Source organism: Mustela nivalis (assembly GCF_964662115.1).
Source record: "Mustela nivalis genome assembly, contig: HAP1_SCAFFOLD_1263, whole genome shotgun sequence".
NCBI lineage: Eukaryota > Metazoa > Chordata > Mammalia > Carnivora > Mustelidae > Mustela > Mustela nivalis.
Genome location: NW_028135401.1, coordinates 89,517 through 113,057, shown reverse-complemented (window position 1 = coordinate 113,057; position 23,541 = coordinate 89,517). Strand labels below are relative to the sequence as shown.

Below are 23,541 nucleotides of genomic sequence, written 5' to 3'. Positions count from 1 at the left end.
TGTCACCAGAACCCGACCACGCGGGCACCCTAATCTTGGACTTCCCGCCTCCGGAACTGCGAGAAACGAATTTCTGCCGTTTATAAGCCATCCAGTGTGTGGGATTTTGTTCCAGCCACCCGGGGAGTCTAAGGCAGGGGGTGACATTTAAGCTGACAACTAAAAATTGAGGATTCAGGGGTGTGGGAAGAAGAGCAGTACAGGCAGAGGGAAGACAGGCACGAGCTCTGAGGCGGGGCGGGCGGCGAGTCTGAGGGACTGAGGGACAGGAGGCTGGGAGTGGGGAGCGGGGGGAGGAGGCCAGAGGTCGCCAGGGCCCTGAGGCCTGGGGCTGCCCTGGATTGGGAGCCCTCGATGGATCTGTACCCTGAGTGCAAAGGGCAGCCCCCGCCCTTCTAGAACCCAGGGTGGGGATCTGGGCAGGAGGTGTTCTTGGTGTTTTCTCCATTTCCAGAACAGCGAGTGGCTCCCAGACCCAGCTTTTCAGGGAAGCCGTGGGGCTGGGCGTGGAACAGAGTGTTCTCAGTTACAGCAAGAGTCAGAAGCAACCCAGCTTCTGAGGCTCAAGATCCCTGAGGCAACGCAGTGACCCGGAGAGGCCACAGCCGATGGTGCAGACATAGGCAGACCCAAGACCCCCAGGGACAGAACCACACACTTCCTTGCTCGCTTGTGGACGGGCTGGGGCTTTGCCAGGGCCAGGCAGACAGGCAGCAGCCTCTGGAACATTCTCCAGCAGCTCCTCAAGCTTCTACCTGCAATGACCCATTGCTTCCACCCATACTCAATTGGCTAAAGCCGGTCAAGGCCACACTCACTGGAAAGGGCGACAGGGGGACCTAATGCTCCCCCGTGCCTGGAAGGTGGGAAGCCGGGAGAATCGGAGGGGCGACCCCATTTTACAGCTGGGAAACTGAGGCTCGGACGCATGGGACAGGATGAGCTGAGGTCGGAGGACTGACGGTGGTCCCTGCTCCATCCACAGGGCCCCACCCCGTCTCGTACCCCAGCCTCCTCGGCTGGCAAATGACCTTGAGGAGCTTAATCTCCTAAGCCTCTCTGCTCTCTGCACCCAAGCAGGAGCTTGCTGGCCTCCTGGCGTCGTCTCAGAGTGGGGACAGGATACTTTTGTCTTTCCTTCCCCCAGGGACAAATGCTTGGGGCCCTGAGGAGATCACAGAGCCTGGAGACGCCGCAGGGGGTGCCACAACAGGCCTACCCAGCACCGGCAGGAATGCCCCAGGCCAGGCAGGTCGTGGCATGCCCCCAGTTTTTCTGCAACCCCCCCCCCCAGGCTCCTGCCTGAACTCCGGGACCTGCCCTGACGCGTCACTCCAAATGTTTTCTCCTTCTGAAGCAGCTTCCAGGGCCCTCGGGCTGCCTTCTCTCGGCCTGGCCGCTGCGGAGGACCCAGGCCCCAGCCAGGCCGCACACAGGCCTCTGCCACTACTTTGCCCTGACCCAAGCGTGAGCCTCTCAACGTGGTCACGAGGAGGGTGGCCCACGGGCAGGTGCCGGAGTTCTGAGGGGCCCTCCTGACCACCTCAGCTCCCTGCGGACAAGCCTGGGGGTTCCAGCCCTGGTCTGCCTCCTCGGTGACCAGGGTTTTGCTTCCCCGTGGGACCCTGCTCTGTGGCAGTCTATCACCAGGTCAGTGGCCTCGGAGACCACAGGACAAGGTCGCCTCCTCTCATCCCTGTCCAGTGGGCTCGCCCGCGGCAGGTCCTTGGTCGGGAGTTCCTGACTGGTGTAGGGGTGCAGCTGGGCTAGGTTAACTCTCAGGGAATCTGGAGAAGTCCGGGGGGTCATCCAGATGGCTCAGGGCTCACCCCCTCTGGAGCAAGCCGCGTGAGCTGGGAGGATCTGTGAGAGCCATGAAGAAGGAAGGTTCTGGAAAGAAACCTTGAGGACCAGAGTCCGGGCTGCCCCTCCCAGGGAGGGGCAGCTCTGGCTGGGGTGTAGGGGGTGATTCAGCCAGGGGAAAGCCCGCAGACCACCTTCTCCTGGGTGCTGGACCAGCACGCCCAGACAGATTCCCGAGGGACGAGCCAGCCGGAGCCGTGGGCTGGCAAGGGTGGGCGCGCAGGGCTGTTGCTGAGAGAGCGTGGAGGCGGCGGTGTCGGGAGTGACCCGCAAAGCCCAGGAGCCTCAAAGCGCCATGAGGCTTTGAGCACTGCAGCAGGGGGAGCGTGTGTGGGAACCACCGAGGGGGAGGCTGGCCCCACAGGGGACCTGTCCCGCCCTCAGCCAGGCCCCTTCTCCACTCACAGCTGAGCCCCCGGCATGCCTGGGGCCAGGGGTCCTGCCCTGGCTCCCCAGGGTGGTCGGTGTTTTCCTTTCACAGAAACACAAGGCCGCATGAGGATGTGCGGCCCACGGTAAACAAAGAGCTATTTTTACCACCTCATTGTTTCCTCTCCCTGTGTCCAGCTCCCAGGCCAAGGGCCACCCCAGTCCTCCCTCCTCCCAGCACCCCCGCCCCCGGCTCCCGGGGACCCGCCCGGTCACTCCAGACTCTGCCCTGCCAGGTGCCCACAGTGCAGCCACTACATTCCAACTCGGGGGTGGGGGCGGCCTCAGGGCGGGTCTGCGGAAGGGGGCCCTGCGGCCAGGAAGGGGCCCAGAATGCACCAGAGCCAGGCCTGGGAGCCCCATGGCCGCGGTGGGCATCTCAGCCCGCCTTCCCCCCGACATCTGGCTGTGTCAACCCACCCTGGCCTGTTCAGAAGAAAGCCCTCAAACAGCGCAGCCCCTCTCTCCAGGGAGATCGAAACTGGGGCCACCCTGCCCTCACCCCCACTAGCCCACAGGGTTTGAGCTCCTGGTGCCTGGAGACAGAAGGGAGGAGGCTGGCCTTCAGTCAGTCTTGTGGTTGTGAACTTCTCCCCGGGCCAGGACACCCCCTATTGCCTGAAGGGGTGTGTGTGTGTGTGTGTGTGTTGGGGGTTGGGGGTGCAGCTACCAGGAGGTAGTGGCATCACCGCTCACTCCCATGCTCCCCTCTGGGAAGCAGGCTTGACAGGTGTCCCCTTCCAACAGCTATCACTAGGGGCGCCTGGGTGGCTCCGTCCGTAAGCTTCCGACTCTCCATCTCTGCTCAGGTCTTGATCTCAGGGTTGTAAGATTGAGCCCAACTGGGAGAGAAACCTTGAGGTCTGCGAGGGGGAAGAACATTAATCGCAGCTTCCCAAAGCTGCAGAGAGCTGAGGGCATCTCCCAGGTGGACCTTGTCACAAACAAAATAAAGCTTGTGACTGTCAGAGCCTGAAGGGGAACCCAGGTGTGTGCAGCTGAACCCAGAGCCCAGGAGGGCCTTCCCCACCTGCAGCCGCTGCCTGAGGCCTGTGGGGGCTTCAGCCCTCTCCCTGGAGATCCACGCCAGGAAGGGTAACTCCAGGCCCTGGGGCCGGAGACCTGTGACCTGGGAGGGGCCGATGGAGGGCCGCCCGGGCAGGGTGCTGGGGGCCTTGGGGCTCAGCGGTTCCCCTGTCCTTCCTGTTTGCTCCGAAGCAGAGCTGGCTGCAGTGGGAAGGAGCCTCTGGCTGTGATGGGTTTTTTTAAACCACTTGATCATGATCAAGGATTTAATTTTATCCCCTTCTCTGGCTGGCTCGGATTCTATTTGGAGTTTAAGCACGAGCCAGTGAGCAGGAGGGTCCCTGGAAGACAGGACTCCCACTCCCAGCCCCGGCAAGGCCCCTCCTCGCCCATCCAATAAGACAAGGTCCATCTGGGGGACCCCGGCAGCCCCGCAGGTTGGTGCGAAGGCTGCTGGACGGCTGCAGCTCCCCTCCCCCACCCCTCCCAGAGATGCTCAGCAGAGGGAGAGGTCCTGGTGGGGGGGGGGGGGAGCAGGAGGTAGCTCTCCCCTCAGCCTCTATCGAGGGATCATCTCAGCTCTTTCTTATTTATCAAAAGAGTGTTTAACAGGGGTGCCTGGGTGACTCAGTCGGTTTCCCGTACTCTTGGTTTCAGCTCAGGTCATGATCTCAGGGTCATGGGATCGAGCCCCACGTGGTGGGCTCTGTGCTCGAGGGGAATCTGCTTGGAATCCTCTTTCTCCTCCATCTCCCTCTGTGCCTCCCCCTGCTTGTCCTCGTGTGTGTGTGTGTATGTGTGTGTGTGTGTGTGTCTAATAAATAAATCTAAAAAAAAAAAAAAAAACCCACACACAAAGCAGCATTTAATAAGCACCTGATTGGACCTGGGGCCAGGTTCCTCCCCTCCAGGTGGAACAATCATAGGCCTTGCTTTGAATGACTTCTAAGTAGAGAGGACAGGGGTCGGAGGGAGACACCGTCACGTGACTTAATCGCGCCCTTACGTGCCGACCACCCACTGTGGGCAGGTCTCTGCTAAACTCATCACTCGCATTGTATCATAACCGTCAGCCACAGGCTTATGGGATAGATGTTCTCGTTCCTGTTTTTCCTTAAGTTAGGAAACTAACTTACGTGCCCCAAGTCACGCCGCTGCCAGGTGGCAGGGCCAGTTCTTGATCCCACCAGCCAGCCTCCAGAGGTCTCACTGTCTTCCTAGCCCCCCGCTGCACGGACATAGAGACTTACACTGTGGGATTGAACAGTATAAACCAGGTCAAGAAAGAATCATGTTTATCTAGGGCTTTACTGGATTCAAAACTATTTTTGGGTAGAATCTGTCAAAGGTACAATGGGTTTTATTATTATTCCCATTCTACAGATGAGAAAATTAAGGCTGAGACCTGCCCACGAGTACAGAGGTCACAGTAGGGAGGCAGGGCTCCTAGCCTAGCCTGCAGTCCCCTAATTCTGAGCTCTTTCAGTGACCTCACGTGGGGACAGGTGTCCTTTGAGGCTGGACTGCCGGATGCTGGCCAGGGGCCGTGACCAGGAGGAGGCGGGGAGAAGTGGAAGAGGAACCTGTTCTAGAAAAACCAGCTCCGCCTGGAGAACTGCCAGGTCCCCACGTGAGGCATCAGAGTGGACGAAAAGTAAAGAACAGGAGTTTTGATGGCCGGCTCTGGGCAGCAGCCGGGGCACCGCGAGTTGCTGGGAGGCCAGTGTCACACCCAGGCTGGAAAGGCAGCGGCTTCCCTCCCAGAGCTGAGGGCTGGCCTGAGGCCCCAGCACCTGCCAAATATTTCACAACCTGAGGTAGCAGGACACAACGGGACTTGGGGAACAAGGGCAAACCCCAGATTGGTCCTGGGGTCCCCAAGAGGCCACCGGGCAACCCGGTGATGTGGGGTTTACTCTCCCTCCCCCGCTTCCCAGTCAGAGTAGTGGCTGCAAGCATGGAGTCTGGGGTCAGACAACCGGGTCCAAGTTCTGACTGAAGCATGCTGACTGTTCGCAGACTATGTAACCCTCACGTCCTCATATGTGAAATGAGGAGAACACCGCACTTCCCTCACGCATGACTGAAGGCGCTGTATGTGTAGCGTATGTACCCGCACCCAGGTGGCACCCAACACGCGTTTCCTGTGTTACTAAAACGGGGACGAGGCAGTCACCTGCATAAAAGATGTTTGTGAAAACCCACCTCCCTCAAGGGCCAAGGCCAAGGAGGTGGAAACGCTCAGAGATTCTGGGTCTGAAGTCACCTCCCGGGGCGGTGTATGTGGGGTGGGGCTCCTGCAGGTGTGCAAACAGGGAGGCCACCTGTTGCACACTCTGTGGCTTCCCTGGGGACTCAGGAAGAGGCCCCGGGCAGGGCAGGGTGTGGCTCAGCTCCTGTCACCAGCTCCCTGAGCCCCCTTGCCTAACTGGACTGGCAGGTCCCTCTGGGAAGCCATCCGTGAGGCAGCAGTTCCAATGTCAAGGAGGAAAGTGAAGACAAACCCTGGCTGATATTCAACAAGCAGTTCACTGCCCCTACCCTTGGGGAGGCCTTTCTTTCAATTAGGACTAGCAGCCATGGTCAGCCCCAAACCTCCCCACCAAATCTCCTAAACACCCAGTTATTGCCCCAGGAAAGGGAGTTCCTTCACTGGACAGAGAATTGTTTCTTAACCATAGCCTCAGGTCGGTCTGGGACTATTTCATCTTCTGGGAAAGCGGTGGGTGCCATGGGTAACAGGCAGATTGAGAGGGCAGGCGGGGCAGATGGGTAGTGATGGGGTCCCCTGGGGACACCCCCACCTTCGAGCTCCCGGCCCTGGAAGCTGGCTCCTGCCCCCAACCACCGAGCCAGGTGCCACGGAAGGATCAGTTTCCCTGCTACAAAGGGTCCCGTTCAAAGGCTAGTGTGGTCCGGATTCTCCCAGCTGCCAGGCACCTTCAGGGACAGGCAAAAACAGCCCTTCGTTCCCAACAGCCCTTCCCCCAGGGCTGGGAAACACCAACAAAAGGCACGGTGCCCTGTCCGCCCCCCCTTCTCAGCCCATCCCTGGCCTCTCCCAGACTCAGCCTGGCCCCCAGCTGGTCTCAGTCCCCAGCAGTCCGAGTGCCACCTGTTGTCACTTCTGGCTGCACACACCTGTACCTAGGAAGGTGAAGCCAGGTTACCGGCTGTCTGGGCTGAGGGACCCTCAAAGACTCAGTGTTGCCCCCAGTGTCTTCCCTTGGTCTGCTGAGGTGTCCCGACTCCTCTTTCTTGGTAGCCTAATTCCCATAAGATAACCCTGCAGGGATGCCTCCCTCCCTCCCGGTTCCAGTTCCAGGTTTGCTGCAGGGGGCTGGGTGGTGGCACCAGAGCCAGCCAGTCCCTCCCTCTGCTCGGTGGCTCAGCTTAGAAGAGCAGATTGGCTCCGAGGTTTAACTCCCCAACCATGCAGCTCAGAACACAAATAATTTACCTAAGGTGAACCCTTGATGTGTCTTGGTGATGTCTGGCTAATACAACTATCTTTTTTTGGTCTATTTCTCAAGACCCTCCTTCCTGGAAAGGGAAGTTACAGGGAAAAGCAGGCCAACTCAATGTAGAGATGAATGTAAGTTATCTGAAGGTGGAATGGGCTGTCTTGTGAGGTAGTGAGTCCTCCATCCTAGGGGGGCATTCAAGCAAAGGTTAGATAAGCCTTTTTTAGAGCTATTTCAGAGGTGACACTGCATGGGCTGCCAGGCAACCTCCAACACCTCTCCCAGCACTGAGAGTGAACGATGTGGATTATGCCATCCGTCCTCATATTCTATGAACCCCACGGTGTTTAGTACCCAGTGAAACTCTTTGAAAAGGAAGTAGAAGCAGTGAGTCCATGTAAACAGCAAAAAAAAAAAAAAAAGTCCTAAAATGGGATGATGAAGGGTGGAAATGAAAGATTCTAGAAAATGCTTCCAAAGCAAAAATTCCTAAAGGAGAAATGATTTCAGCTTCTAAACTTGAAAATACAGCTGAATACCAGCAAATCTCCCATTTCTGGGGTGACGGAAGGACCGGATATCTTGTTTGGACTTGTGTTGCAAGCAGTCTGAGACCACTGCCATCACACAGGATGCCGGTGTCTAGGGTAGAAGGGAGCACCTTCTAGGGTGCTCGGCGTCTGCTCTGGAACAGAGAGAGGGCGAGGTCACCTCTGAAGACTACTGACCTGTCCAATCTAGGATGATATTTAGAATCTCCAGGTCCAAAAGGGGTCTCAGCCTTCTGTGGCCCTGCCAGCTAGGTTGGGGAGACCTTGGAATTCTTCCAAAGCCTGAGTTCTGCTCCAGGTCGCAATTAAACCAGCAAACATGGTGTTTTCAACCCTCCTTGAGGAGAGAGGGCCCAGCTTCAGAGCCCATGTGACGTGGGAAAAGCAGTAAGTGCACCCAGTTCTGAGGGACATAACTCAGCTCACACACCAAGCTATTAAAAATCTTTATTGTTAATTTTTTTTTTTCTCCAACAGATATATTTTTCATTGAAATATGGAGCCACAGCAACATCTTCACTTCTCCCGTTCAGACAGATCTCGGCCATCGCTGTTTCAAGTGGCAGGCCCGTGACCTTGACGAGGGCAGGCTGGGGCAGAGTACACACCACTGGCCAGGACGTGGACCCTTTACGGGAGCTACAGGTACGAAGAGGGGGCAGATGGCAACCCGCCATTGACGCCTGCTGGCAGATGTCACAGCCTGGGGGAGGGCACTGGGAAAAAGCTCCCCTTTCCCCAGGGGCTCAGCTGGGGCTGCAGGCCACGGAGCTGGGAGTGTGTTTGCGGATGCGCACATGCGCCATGGCTCCTGCAAGAAGATGCCGTCAGGCCCCTGCTGGAGTCCCCACGGTCCTTGTTCCCTGGGGACCAACAGTCTTTGCAGGGTAACCTAACCACGTCAGCTGACCAGGGCCAGGGGCCCACGTGTGGAGGTCAGGGCCATGGATACTGTGACACGCAAGTCCTCCTGGGGCAAGGCCCAGACGATGCTCAGAGCACAGCACGACCGCCCACATGGTCCTGAGGCAGCTCCTGTGATCCAGGACAGCCTCAGCCCTGAGAAGGGGGAGATTTCGCTCCTAGGGTCTTCTCCTGGCTCGGGATACCTGGGGCAAAAAGAGGGCCTCAGCCATTTACTGTCTCGGAGGAGGGTGGAGGCCCCCGTCCCTGAGGCCTGCGTCGTTCTCCGCCTCCCCCCCTGGGTTCTGCTCTGGCGAGAGATACCGGGAGAAGGGCAGGCTAGCCCCAAGCGCACGGGGAGGACAGGGGGGAAGACCCGGGGCTTCTTCCAGCCCTTCACATACGGCTGCTCGGCAACGTGTTTCTGGGGACCTGGCTTGAGGGCCAGCCGGGTGGCACCCGCTCAGCGATGGCGCAGCCAGCTGTCTCAGGTGGCACTTCATAAATAAACGGTGACTCTGTCCATTCCAGGCTGACATGGAGAGAGACCCTTTTGGAGGCGGTGCAGTGAGGGGCACCGGCCTGGGATCCGAGAACTCCGAGGGCTGGCCAGGCCCTACTGCCCAGCGGCCCACACCTTGGGAGCCTGGCTAGCGGAGGTCAGGGCTGGGGGTTTAGAGCCAAAGGTCTCCCTGGCCTTGTGGGCCAAGCTTTGCGAGGTTCTGGGCTCCCAGGCAGAAACCTCTGCTGCACTGTGGGGTCTCAGGGCTGGGAGCAGCTCCTGCCCTTTACAGGAGAAGCCCCAGCCCTCCAGAGCGGTGCCCCTCAGCTGAGCACCGGCAGCCCCAAGAGGCCCAGATGGGGATGAACAACCCCCCCCACCACCACCACCTTGGGGAGCTGGCTGCTTGCCAAGCCATGGAAGCGATGCCCGTAAATCCTGCCTGGTGGTCGGTCACCTCTAAGCTCTAGCCTGCGCCTTCAGGACGGCACAAACCTCCTCGGGGGCTCTGCTTTCCAGCTGTAGACCCTGTATGAGGTCTTGGGGGTCCCCTGGCCAGGGCAGCCAGGTGCGGTCATTAAAGCAAACACACTCTCCCAGTGGATCCCCCTCGGGGCGGGGGCAGCCCGTGGCAACGGGAGTCATGGATGAGCCAATGAGAAGCCAAACACACATCTCAAAAGCCAATCAAAGGCAAACACAAACAAAACTTGGGGAAGCAGCAGCAAGCTTTGTGTAATAAATATTGCAGAGCGCACTTGGTTTCTTTCTTTCTTTTCTTTCTTTCTTTTTTTTTTTTTTTCTTTTCAAGTCAAATATAACAACCAATGTCCCGAACCCTGTTTTCAGCATTCAAAAGAGAGAAGCTGTTGCTATCAGCAGAACACCTGCAGCCAATCAAAGAAAAAAACCATTTCCCACTAGCCGGCCAATCAAAATCCTTTTCCAGTTTAAGCAGCCAATCAGGCCTCTTCACATTCCTAAAAAGTGACCTAAATAAAGCACCAGATCTCGGAGAGCTTCCTGGGAAGCCATACACCGAGGCGCAAATTAAAAAAAAAAAAAAAAAAAAAAAAAAAAAGTCAGAAATAAAAATAAAAGGTGTCTGTTGGTCAAGATTTAAAAATAAAAGGGTTTCTTTCTGCAGCCAATCAGGAGTCCGTCCCTTCAAGCCAATTGTAACTGCACCGCCGGTGGCTCCCTCGATACCAGCCCTGCTGAGTGACTGTGGGGCGGGGCGGGGTGGGGGTGTAAGGGCAGGGGGAACCGGGAAGGTCATCTGCCGCCACTCAGCTGGTCGAGGTCCTCACAGATCTTCTGGCAGCTTCCAGGGTGTTCCAAGGGGTTCACCGCTATTGCCTCCGGTCCTCCGTCTCCGACCTGGAAAACGCCATCACCACATCCTCGGCACCTGCAGATGGGGGCGGGGAGGGAAGAACCGTCAGACCCGGCACTGCAAGGCGGCTGGGGCCGTTACAGCCTTGTCGGCCCTAGTGTGGTCCTCCCTAGTCCCCAGTGCTTCCACGGCAGCCCACCTCCTCTCTGGGCCTTCCGGATAGCCTGGACATGCAGGCAACCTGCCCTAGGTGGCAGGGGGCTGTCAGGGTGAGGCTGGCTCAGGGCCACCCACTGACAGGCTGCATGACAAGAACCCAGGGCTGCTGGTCCTTGAGCAGAGTTCTGCTCATATCCCTTGCTCCAAGGTCACCAAAGTCAGAGGCACGAGAAACCTCCATCTTTCTTGTCAAGGCTTATGTCTTGATCCCTTTGGACCATTAGGACTTCCAACAGCCAGCCCGCTTTGCCCAAACCCAGCACCTGCTCAAAGGAGCACAGCCGGGCCCATTTCCAGCCTGCAGCCAGCCTGGCTCCCACCGAGATAGATAATGGCCCGCATCTTTATTATTGTTATTTTTAATCATGGATTTGAGATTCTGGTCCAGACGCTCATGAAATCACTTCCTTTGTCTTGTTTTCCGTAAGACAGGCTCTGACATGCAGCCAGAGAAGGCGAGGGGGAGGAGGGAAAGAGCTCAAAACACTGACCGGCCAGGCCTCCCAAAGCCCCCGTGCAGAAGAGGCTGCAGGCCCCGCCCCGCTCACAGGCCCTGGCCCTCCCTGGGGCCTGCTTCTGTCTCCCCTTACTCTCTCTCTCTGTCTCTCTTTCTTTATACAGTATTTGTTTTTTTTTTTTTTTTTTTTTTTTTTTTTTAAAGATTTTATTTATTTATTTGACAGAGAGAAATCACAAGTGGGCAGAGAGGCAGAGAGAGAGAGAGGAGGAAGCAGGCTCCCTGCTGAGCAGAGAGAGCCCGATGCGGGACTCGATCCCAGGACCCCGAGATCATGACCTGAGCCGAAGGCAGCGGCTTAACCCACTGAGCCACCCAGGCGCCCCTACAGTATTTGTTTTTAAGAAAAAAAAATTTATTTCCAAGTCATTTCTGCCCCCAAGGCGGGGCTCAAACTCACAACCCCAAGATCGAGTCCCGCGCTCTACCCACTGGGCCAGCCAGGCAACCCTCCCCTTTTTCTAACGAAGAGTTCTTGGTCACGCCCTGAACAAGAATCGGTGGCCTGCGGCCTTTCTGCCTTACTTCCCTTCTGCACCGCAGGAGGCATTCTCCCCAGCAGGGGAGGATGGGAAGAGCAGACCCAGAAAGGCCACAGAAGAGGGGGCCAGTGTGCTTGGCCCCCCGCATGTGAAACAGAGTTTGGGAAGGGCCGCATCCTGCCCCGGCCCCAGGTGAGGTGTGGGCTGGTTTCCTCCACACCATAAAGGGGGCCTCTGCCTCCTCCTAACTGCCCTACCACACCAAGAGCTGGCGGAGGTACCCAGCAGTGGGTGCTGCCGAAGGAAGGCTCGTCCACAAGGACATAACATCAGAGATGGCTTTCACTCTGGCCACCGGTGCTCCAGGGTGCTGCCAAGGGAACCGCCCAACCCCCACTAGCAGCCCACCAGCACAACTTCCCTTCTTGAAAATTCCTCAAATTATCTGACTTCTTGGGATGGGGGGGTCCTTTGCTTGGGAAGCCCTACAAATCCTTCCCCTGTCTTCTTGGGAACATTCTGTTCTCACCTCGGTCCTAGGACCACGAAATATCACTGCAGGCAGAATTTTCCTAGCAACCACAGATTCCAAGATGACATCATACCCTGCCGGCAGCTGAGCTGGTCACCTACCAGATGCCGGCTCTTCCTGGGCGGGCGCCACCTGCCCAGCTCGCTAATCAGAAGGGTCTGGCGCGGGCTGGGGAAGGGGGGTGGTGGGCCAGGAGCAGGAGCAGCCCACCTGCTTCTTTCCTTGCCTGCTCCGTGGGCTCTCCCGCAGGGACCTTAGGCCTCTATACTGAGCTGCAGGCACAAAAATAGCATTGGCTGCTCTGAGAGGGAATAGTGCGCCTGCAGAGGGAACAGACCAGGGGCTGCGACTCCCCACACCGCAGCCTGCCTGGCCTGTGTACCGGGGCTACACTCTGAGTCAGGGAAGGAAGCGACCTCCTCTCACACAGAGACTCTGAGGACTCCAGCTTAGGGAGACACCTGAAGTGGAAGATCTGCCAGAGCCCCCGGTGCCACAGTGCCAGCTGGTCTCCTGTTCCCGGCAGGGGTGGGGAAACCGGGAGCTTTCATTTTTAGAGCCTCCCACTCTGCTGCTGGAGCCAGCGCGGAAAGGGCCCACAGAGCTGCTGCCCATCCTTGGGCCTGCTCCGTTCCCAACGGACTTGCCTTTTCCAGCCCTCGCCAAGAGGGGACAGGCCCTTCCAGGGCATGGTCTGACCCGTCCTTATCATCAGCTGGCCCGTACTTGTCATTCCACCAGGGCCTGACTGGGAACCGTGCAGGCCTCTGGGCAAGGATGTTGCTTTTCTCTCTCCTCTTCTCCATGCAGTTTGGGCCGGCAGCCTAACGGGGAGGGGGCGCTGCTCAGTGAGCTGCGGTAACTGAGCTCGAACCGTTTTCGAGCTGGGGGCCTCAGGCTGGTCCCGACAGTCCCTCCTTCTTCTTTAAAGTCCAGTATGTGGCAGCTCCCTTGGGTGCTGTCCCTGCTGGCCATCACAAGGCTCAGAACAGGAAAGCCCAGCCCACTGCCTCTAGGCTGTCAGCTAGTTTCCGGGCCCATTTTACAGATGACACTGCATCCATCCCATTGTTAGCTCTGCTGGCACCGTTCGGGCTCCGGCTCCGAGCTACCACCCAGCCCTTCCCACCTGAGGCAGGTGAGCGCGGGAGGAGAAGCTGAGCAGCCTTTTTTTTTTTTTTTTTAAGATTTTATTCATTTATTTGACAGAGATCACAAGTAGGCAGAGAGGCAGTCAGAGAGAGGAGGAAGCAGGCTCCCTGCTGAGCAGAGAGCCCGATGCAGGGCTCGATCCCAGGATCCTGGGATCATGACGCGAGCCGAAGGCAGAGGCTTTAACCCACTGAGCCACCCAGGTGCCCCTGAGCAGCCTCTCTTGTTCAACACTGTCTGACCCGCCGAAACATAAAGATAGGCATCATGAGAAAAGATCACACACACACACACACACACACACATGTGCGTGTGCACATGCACGCACGTGTCTCTTACAAATACAGATATTCATAACACCTGTGATATGCAAAAATACTCAACAAAGTACTAGCAAGCGACACAGCAACAAACAAACAGGATTCCATACTCTGAACAAGTGAGATTTATCCCAGAAATACAAGGGTGTTTTAACACCTGAAAATCAACTAATGTAACACAGACTAACGATAGGAAAAAAGGAAGAAAAACCATGCAACTGTCTGAACAAGCAGAGAAAACACATCTGACAAAATTTAACAGCCCTTCATGGAAACATGCTCAACACACTAGTAACAGACGCGAGCTTCCTCAGTCTGATGACGGGCATTTACTAAAAACCCACAGCTGTTATCATACTTAATGGTGAAAGACTGGAAGCTATCCCGTTGGAGATTAGGAAGAAAAGGATGTCCTCTCCTGCCATTTCTGTTCAATGTTGTGTTGAAAGTTCAATTCAGGGCAATCAGACAAGAAAAAGAAGTAAAGGCATCCAAATTAGAAAGGGGAAGAAGTAAACTCAATTTGCAGACGATACGGATGTTGTATATAGAAAATCCTAAGGAATCCACTAAAAAACTATTAGAACAAATAAAATTGCAGGACATCAGATCAATATACAAATACCATTTGTATATTTCTATACATTAGTGATGAATAATCTGCAAATGAAATTAAGAAAACAATTTCATTTACGATAGCATCAAAAAATAATAAAACACCTAGGAACGAATTTAACAAATGGAGTATGGAATTTGTACTTGGGAAAGCGCAAAACGTCACTGTTCAAAAACATCACTGAGAGAAATTTGACACTGAAAGAAATCCTGCACTCTTCACAGAAATTGACAAGCTGCTCCTAAAATTTGTAGGGCACTGCAAAGGATCCAGAATAGGCAAAATCCTCTTGAGAAGGACCCACACTTTTGGATTTTGCTACAGCAAACAAGACATGGTGGGACTGGCTAAGGAGAGACGTGTAGGCGGCGGAACAGAACAAAGAGTTCGGAAAGAAACCCTCCCACTTAGGTCAGTTACGTTTTGACAGAGGTATCAAGACATACAGAGTGGGAAAGAAGTGGACCGAGGGTTCTGGGGCAACCGGATCATCCCATGTCAAGGATGAAGCTGGCCCCTTACCTTGCACCGTATACAGAAATTCACTCAAAAGGCACCAACGACCCATATGTAAGTGCTACGATTATAAAACTCTTACCAGAAAACATGGGAGTAAACCTTCGTGACTAGGAAATGATTTCTCAGGCATGACACCCTAAGCATAAGAAATAAGGGAAAAAATAAACTGGGCTTTCTCAAATTTAGAAACATTTATGCTTCAAAGGTTACTACCAAAAAGGTGAAAAGGTCGGGGGCGCCTGGCTGGCTCGGTCAGAGGAGCCTGTGACTCTTGATCTCAGGGTGCTGAGTTCGAGCCCCACACTGGGTTTAGAGATTACATAAATAAATAAACCTTAAAAAAAAAGGCCTTAAAAATAAAATTAAAACAAATTACAATGAGAAGACTTACTATTTAAAAAAATGGGGGGCGCCTGGGTGGCTCAGTGGGTTAAGCTGCTGCCTTCGGCTCAGGTCATGATCTCAGGGTCCTGGGATTGAGTCCCGCATCAGGCTCTCTGCTCAGCAGGGAGCCTGCTTCCCTCTCTCTCTCTGCCTGCCTCTCTGTCTACTTGTGATCTCTCTCTGTCAAATAAATAAATAAAATCTTTAAAAAAAAAAAGTGGAAAGGCGGGGCACCTGGGTGGCTCAGTGGGTTAAAGCCTCTGCCTTTATGATCTCAGGGTCCTGGGACTGAGTCCCACATCGGGATCTCTCTCGGGGGGCCTGCTTCTCTTCCTGCCTCTCTGCCTACTTGTGATCTCTCTCTCTGTCAAGTAAATAAAATCTTAAAGATAAAAAGAGTTCCTAGGGGGAAAAAAAATGGAAAGGCAACCAATAGACTGGGAGAAAATATTTGCAAGTCATACGTCTGTTCAAGGACCAGTACCTAGAATACATAAATAACACAGCTCCATAATAATAAAAAGTCAACTCAATTTTTAAAACGGGCAAAGAACTTGAATAGAGATTTCTCCAAAGATGTAAGTAAGAATGGTCAGCAAGCCCGAGAAAAGATGCTCTAGATCATTAGTCACTATGGAAATGCAAATCGAAGCTACAATGAGACACCACTTCACACCCACTAGCATGGCTGGAATCAAAAAGTGACAATGACAGGAGTTAGGGAGGAGGAAGAGAGGCTGGAACCCTCATACATCGCTGGGGGAACGCCAAATGGTGCTCCCAAGCCCACACTCTACCCTCAGCCTTCCCCACCTCGGTGACAGGCCTGCCATCCTCTAGCTGCTCAAAAACCCCAGGAGGGGAGTAACTGCCTGATGCCCCACCCCCACCCCCACCCCCGTCCTGTGTGCACACGCACCCTCGTGTGCACACACACATACTCTCTGCGTACAGCACATCAGCAAATCTACTGGCTCTACTTCTTTTATTTATTTTTTTAAAGATTTTATTTATTTGAGAGAGACAGAGACAGAGAGAGAGCAGGGAGGGGAAGAGGGGGAGGGAGAGAGAATCCCAAGCAGGCTCCACACCGAGCATGGAGCCCACACAGGGCTCGATCTCACAACCCCCAGACCACAACCCTGGCCAAAATCAAGAGCCAGACACCCAACAGACTGAGCTACCTGGATGCCCCTCTTGTTTTTTTTTAAAGTGTTTTTGTTTCCATTTTGTTTAGTTATTGCTAGACCAACGTGGGACTCATACAACCCTGAGATTAAGAGTCATGTGCTCTTCCAACTGAGGCAGCCAGGTGTCTGACGTTGGCTCTACTTTTTTTTTTTTAAAGATTTTATTTATTTATTTGACAGACAGAAATCACAAGTAGACGGAGAGGCAGGCAGAGAGAGAGAGAGGGAAGCAGGCTCCCTGCTGAGCAGAGAGCCCGATGCGGGCCTCGATCCCAGGACCCTGAGACCACGACCCGAGCCGAAGGCAGCGGCTTAACCCACTGAGCCACCCAGGCGCCCGGCTCTACTTTTTATTAATTAATTAATTGATTAATTAATTTATAAGAGAAAGAAAGAGCATGAGTGAGAGCACAAGCAGAGGTGGGGGAGGCGGGAAGGGCAAAGGGAGAGGGAGAGAGAATCTTAAGCAGACTCTGTGCTCAGCAGAGCCCAACACGGGGTTCAATCTCATGACCCCAAGGTCACAACCTGAGAAATCAAGAGTCGGATGCTCAACCACTGCAGACTGAACCAGCCTGGCGCCCCAGCTCTACTCTTCAACTAGATCCTGAAAACACCACTATTTCTCCACCACCACCCAGTCCAGGCTACCACCATCCCTCGCTAGCTTCCTGTAACCATTTCTGGATCTCCCTACTCTGGCTCCTGATTGTCCATTGTTCACACAGCAGTCAGAAAGAAGTTCTTAAAAACATAAGTCAGACCCTGCCACTTCTTTGCTCAAAACTCTCCAAAGGTTTCTTAATGTAAGATTTCTCATTGCACTCAAAGCAAACTGAACTCCATGCCTGACCTGCGAGACCCAACATGCTCTGGCCTCTGGTGGCCTCTTCATCTCTTTTTATACGCACTCCCTCCTCACTCCACTCCAGTCCCATGGGCCTCCTGGGCTCTCTGTCCTTCAGGCACAAGTAACTTGGTACCTCAGGACCTTTGCACTTGCTGTTTCCTTTGCCTCAGTGCTCTTCCCCAAGTTCGTATCACAGCTCTTGCACTTCATGCCAGTGCTGGGGAAAATCAGTTCCTCAGGACCTCCCTGACCACAGCTTCTAAAACAGTGCCCTGTGCCAGTCCCTCGGGGGGCTGTAACCTGCTTCAGCGTGACCTATGGAGTTATATATTGTGATCTGACTCCCCATTAGAAAACACATTCTATGAACTGGGGACTTTATCCTTTTCATTCACAAATTCGCAGCACCTGGAGAGTTCCTGGGATGCAAGATGAATCCTCACTTAATACATGAGGAGCCTGATGTTCAGATTGGCGAAGCAACTTGGTGAGTCAGTGGCCCAGGGAGGAAGTGCGCGCCTCCGTGCCTTCCCCTCTCCCACACACCGCCATTCCTCCTCAGGGGAAGCCAATAACTGAGCTGCTCCAGAGCAGCTCTGGTCTCCCAGAGCATGTGGCGGCCTAGGCTTCCCCACAGAGACTGGAGCCATCCCTCTGCCCCTATCAGAATGGAACCAAGACCGAGGATTTAAAAACCACCACCAAAACAGCTCTGGGAGAGTTGGAGAGAATTCAGCATGGAACCCACGGCACCATCCCAGGAGGACAGCGGAGCCCAGGCCCCTGCCTCCTACCCCCAGCGCGCTGCCTGGCCTAGAGCCCTGCCAGATATCTCCCTAGTCCCCTGGTTCACCTAGTGTGGAAACGGGGCCCAGTTGTGTGTGAGAACACAGCTCTCCGAACCAGGCAGGGCACCGTCCCACGCCCCACGCCAGCTCTGTCCCTTTAACAGAGTGCGGTCAAGTGACCGGGCAGAGAGAAATGACAACTATGCAGCTTAGAAAAGAGAAGCTGGCCCCCCGCCGGGGGCAGGAGACAGACAATGGGTTCACTGGTCTATTGCAAGCTCAGGATGAACTAGGAGCAGCAGGATCCAAAGCCCAGAACAGGCTCCACACACCAGCACCTGCACCACCCGCAGCCGTGTCCCGGCTTAGGGAGGGCACCTGCACCGGCCCTCAAGAAGCACGCCTCCCTGTGGGGGCAGGGGGCCAGGGACCCGGGGCCGCATGGTATGGAGAACACCGCAGGGGCACACACATAACCACCAGTGTCTGGACAATTCCTCTTGCTATTTGAGGCTCTAACATAAAGTCTTCCAAAGGTCTTCTCATCAATATGTAAGCACCTCAATATGCTTCCTGAATTGCCAGAACACTGTCCTGGCAGCCATCGGCTTCCAGCAGGCTCGGTGCTCACGACGACAAAGAACAGCAAAGAGGAGCACGGAGGTAGGCGCAGCCCCGAGGCTGACGTGGAGAGGGTGTGCGTGGCCTATGGCACAATCCCGGCTGCAGAGATCCTAGCAGAGCCCCTCACCCTTTTCCAGGCAAGGAGGAGCTTAAAATGCAGCGACCCTGGAGCACAAGCTTCTGGGCAGCTGAGCACAGCTCAGGACCCCACCCGCCCTCTCCAGGAGAGACCCTGCCAGCGAGAGGCAGGCACAGGGCAGCGGGGAGAGGGACAAGGCCTCCCAGGCAGCTCTGATGTGCTGATCCCGCAGTTTGCGCCCGCATTCCCCCGAAGTGCCCGGCTGCAGGGGCACAGACGGAGCCCGAGAGCTCTTCCGGCTCCGGATGCTGCAAAGGCCGCTCAGAAAAGGCACTCAAAGGTGGTCGGGGAGGGAGACAGCCCTCAGGGCAGATCCTGCCTCAAAATCAACACAGGGTACGGGAAGCTTGGTCCAGCTCCCAGAGGCGGCCGGCCCCAGGCCTCACCGTCCAGGCTGCAGCCCTGCACAGATGTCACTGGAGTAAAGAGGGACTCCCAGGAACGGCATCCGTCTCTGGCAGGGGTATCCCCATCGCCCAACCTGGAGCCAGGAGCTCCTGCAGGCCCCGCCTCCCACAAGTGCGGGGCGGGGTCTCTGAAACCCCTGCGGCCCATCGCCACAGCTTCCTGGGACTACCCAGAATCCAGGATTCCCGGATCAGGGAGCTCCTGATCTCCGAAGGGGCCTCACATCTTCCTTGTGAGAGTGAGCAGCTGGGCACTGGAAAACTCTAGAAATGGAACCCAGAACCTCAGAGGATTCAAATTCCCATGGCTGCTGGACATCAGAGATGACAAAGGAAGCTGGCTTCCAAGAAGGGCTTCCAGATAGTCCTGGGCCTCTGACCTGTCAAGCCCTGGCCACCCTCCCCACGCACAGCTGGCGGGCTAGAGAGGAAACGTGGCCACAAGCTCCAAAGGCCCAGGGCAATTCCTGCCTCCTCGCTCTGCTCCTTCTCTGATTTTCGGAGGCGGTCCTTCCTCCTGAGCCCCAGGAGCTTGCTGAGGATAGGAACTAGGGTCCGCTACCCAGCTACCCAAGATGGCAGTGGTTCAGCTACTGGCTCCTGGGAGATGAGCTAGGCAGCAAGGCTTCTGGAAAAACAGGTCCCAGACCCTCCTCCAAGGCGGGAAGTTTCCATGGGGATGGGGCTCCAGCACCGCCCTGGGCTAGGCCTCCTCCCAGACAAACCCGCTGGGCGGCAGACACTGTTTTTAGCAGCCCGGGGGGTTCTATACCTCTCTGAGCTGGGGCCCAAGGTTCCCAGGGGATGGCTTTTACCTAGAGACAGCACGATGCTGGTTGCCATGGGGACAGTGGCCACAGATCCAAGGTCCCTGCAGCCAAACCAGGCTCCAGGCTGACAACCACATCACCAGGCACTCAGGCCGCCCGAAGGTGAGCACATGGCACCAGACGTGGGGCGGGCTCCTAGCAAATGCGCTGGGCCTCCTGACGAGCCAGTGAGGGCCTCCCTGGGCTTAGGCTCCCTCGGTGGACCCTGGCACCCCAGCACCTGGGCCTGGGTCTGACCCTGCCTACCTGGGCAACGTGCGTGCACACCCACCTCTGTTTTCTCATCTGTGAATGCGACGGATCCCACCTAGCCCGCCCCCCTGACCGGCGGGGAAGACTCGGCAGCAAAAACCATCATAAACGGCTTCCGGGTGGGGGTGGGAGTGTCACAGCTTGGAGTTCTAGTACACCTGCTCTGTTCTGGTCCCAGGCAAGCTCCCTCAAAACCACCTCACGCCTTCCCACCCTCCCATGCCCATACCCAACACAGACGCTCCCTACCTCTGGGCTTGTCTTCCCAAACGAGGTACTTGTTTCCCTCAAATTCTTCGGTCCCTTCCCCCCCCACCAAAAATAATGTAAGCTCTCCTAGAGCAGAGAGCTTGGCTGTATGCAGAAGACACAGAATTCGGGAGAAGTGGGTGGGAGTGGCCAGGAATGACCAGGTCTTCATTTAAAACCCCGGTATATTCTCAGATTCAAGAGGGCATCAGAATCACCCCTGGGAGAGGGGGGCTATTTCAAATGCAGATTCCCAGGCTCGCCTGGCTGGCATTCTGATTCAGTAGAGCTGGGGGGGGGGGCAGGAGTCTGCATTTTTAACAAATTATCCGTGGTGATTTAGGGGTGGTGGTCTGTGGCCCATACGCTGAGAGCTCAATGCCATAGACTGGCCCTTGACCCCCACCCCCAGCTCCGAGCGGGTGTCCCTTGCCCACCAGCATTCTGAAAGGGACCTCTGTCCTCCCACTTCCATCTCCTCACTGATCCCAGGCCCTCGGCAATCCGGCTCCCAGCCGGGGCTCCGGAGATACTGTTTTAAGAAAGTCACCACGGACCCTTTTATGATAAGCCCGGGGGGACCCTGATAATGACCCTGCTGCCCTCCCCTCCTTCCAGAGCGGCACTAGGTCCCCCGCTGCCTTCAGCGCTGTGCTCACTGGGCTCTGTCCTCCCCTCACGCTGCCTGCTCCCCCCTTGCGACCTTCCCAGGACTCCCCGCCTCCCCAGGCCACGCTCCTGCACCTGAGCTCTGATCTGGCTCCCGCCCTGCCAGGCGCCCCAGGAGCTCCCCTTCCTGCCTCTCAGCTGCTCAGACCGGGTGCCTCTGGCCCTGGGCCCCGAGTCTCCAGTCCTACCCCAACCTGGTCGCCCTGCCTGCGGGTCCTGAATGTCCAGCCTCTGAAAAATAGCATCACTTCACACGTGGGTGTCCCTGCGACTTTCCAGGTCACCCCTTTGTCCTTCGACCTCTCCCCAGCGCTCACCCTAAGTGGATGACAATCTGACTCAGCCATCCCTCCCCTTCAGATCTGTGGGGACCCCTTGCAGTCCTCAGGATGGACTCTGTCCAGAGCCCACGTGCCTTTCCCACCAGCCACCACCCACCTGGCCACCACCACATCAATCTTTTAAGGGGACACAAAGACACCCAACACTCACGCTGGGCAGGCTCCAGAGGCTTCCTCCAATTCTCCCCTCTGCCACACACGTTCCCACACATCCACCAGGGTTTCGGCAAACAGCACCTTTCCTCTGTGGCTTTCTGGGTGGGCTTCCCTCCCCTCAGGATGAGTCACACAGCGATCCGCGCCTTTGTTCATGTCTGTCCACCCTGCTGGACTGGCGGCTCGAGGGCGGGAACTGTCACTGGGCACCCCACTCGGCATATGGATGGATGGGCCAAAGAGAGTGACATTGTCCCATCTGTGCTGGACTGAGCGGACCCCTGACACCCCACTCCAAGACAGAGATCGGCCTTTGATGGTGTGTTGGGAAGTCAATGCAGTGTTGCCTGAGGGGCTGTGAGACCTCTGAGGCCCTGTTCTGGTTCTGTGCACTAGAACCCACGAGGCTGGGTAAGGAAGGGTCAAAGCAGCCCTTCCCAGGCCAGGACCAGAGGCCTCATGGGGCAACAGGCCCTGCTTTTCAGCACGCCCCTGACCCAGACTTGGGATGCTTTTTTCTTTTTTTCAAAGATTTTTTTATTTATTTGAGAGAGAGAGAGAGCCTGAAAGGGGCGAGGGGCAGAGGGAGGAGCCGGCTCCCTGCTGAGCAGAGGGCCTGATGTGGGACTTGATCCTGGGACTCCAGGATCATGACCTGAGCCGAAAGCAGTTGCTTAACCAACTGAGCCACCCGGGTGCCCTGGGATGCCTTTTTCTTACTGTGACCTGGGTTATCACATACCCAATCTTTCGAATTGACTTTTCAGTCTGATTCCTGATCTTTTGGGTTCAATTTTATTATTACTAGGTTACAGGTAATTCTCATCTAAGTGTTGATTAAAGTTTAAAAAAAAAAAAAAAAACCCTCTTGTTCCATAAACTGGAATTCTCCCGAGTCCTGACTGCCATTACAGCCCAGAGCCTGTCATCGCCGGGAGACTCTGGGAGAAGCCTGGGAGCCCCCCTGGGAGAAGGGAGGACGCAGAAGGCCCAGAAGACGGTCCCCGCTTGTACAGGACTTGACTCCCGGAGGCCCGGTCTGCACAAGGATTCAGGAAAACTCCAGCTCCGTGCTCGAAGCTGGACTAGGTGCTGCACATGTCACTGGGAACACAGCACAGATCTGGGTCCCAAAGGGCTCCTGATAATGTGACAGCAGCTACACTGCAGAAAAGGCTGCAGGGAGCTCCGCCGCGAGAGGAGAGGCCCTGGCTGAGCCCGGAACGAGAGCAGAAGCTGGAGGGCGTGGGACGCGGCTCCAGGAAGAAGGCTGGCCGTGGAACGGGGCCCCACGGTGCCAGCATCTCACCCGGGGCTCGAGAGGGCCATGAAGGGGGGAATGAGCAGAGGAGGGCAGCCCCTTGGTCAGCCGTGAAGCCTGCGTGGTGGTGGGCCCTCCCCGGTGTCACAGGCTTCCCCCGGGTGTGCCTGGGACCACAACTATTTTAACAAGGTTCCCAGTGTAACCCTGAGACCAAATGACCTATTTTAGGCTCCCTGGCAGCATACCCTGAGCAGCAGCTTTGGCTTCCAGGGTGGAAAGCCAGAAGAGCCCTGGGACAGCCCAGCTGGCTCCAGGCTGGGGACGTTCCCTGGAAAGTCTCTTGGAGAAAGAGCATGATCAGACCGAGGCTGGAACAGACCTGAGCTGCCAGCGTGCCAGCACTGTGGCTCCTGGGGCCAAGATGGGGAGCGGTGGCAGGCCAGGGGAGGTCCTGGGAGGCCCCGCGGCAGGGCAGGGACAGACGCCTTCTTCACAAAAGGGGCCACATCTAGACCAGTGCTGGGACACCTAAACAAGAGCCTATCCACGGCGCCGCACGAGGACGAGAGTCTGCAAGCGCCTTGTCCTGGGGAGGCTCAGCAGAGTGCCAGTGGGGGCTGGGGACCGGCCCTCGCTGGGCACGCCATCCCCTAGCCAGAGTGTGCAGAGAACCAGCACAGTCATAGGCACCTCGGGGGAAGGGCCCAGGATTAAAAGGCAGCAAAAAACGCCAAATGACTTCTGCATCTTAATTGCCTAAATCACCCCTGTTCCTCAGATAAAACTCAGTACTGCTTAAAAACGCACATGAACTTAAAGCCACTCCTAGAATTCATCTTAAAATAAATGAAGAGGAAGGGTTATGAGCAAGGATGGATGCTGGGTGCTGGCCACACCCGGGTTCCCGCCCCCATGGCTGGGCCGCCCAGCACTAGACCAACCCTCTCCAGGCCTGTCCCCTCCTCTC

General features: G+C 56.0%; 1 protein-coding gene and 1 long non-coding RNA gene across 4 annotated transcripts in view; one reads left to right on the top strand and one right to left on the bottom strand.

The window, feature by feature from the left end:
* The first annotated feature begins 1,331 nt into the window (after window positions 1-1,331).
* LOC309857782 lies at window positions 1,332-8,441 on the top strand. Its single transcript, XR_014307905.1, has 2 exons — window positions 1,332-1,650; window positions 7,811-8,441. It is a non-coding gene; the product is annotated as an uncharacterized lncRNA (long non-coding RNA).
* Window positions 7,767-23,541, bottom strand: part of CTNNBIP1 (catenin beta interacting protein 1) — a 47,743-nt gene continuing 31,968 nt past the window's right edge. For all 3 annotated transcript variants that reach the window (XM_082750548.1, XM_082750546.1, XM_082750547.1), the window contains one exon: window positions 7,767-10,149. In XM_082750548.1, the coding sequence (XP_082606674.1) occupies window positions 10,091-10,149 (59 nt within the window). In that variant the 3' untranslated portion in view covers window positions 7,767-10,090. The remainder of the gene's footprint in view (window positions 10,150-23,541) is intronic.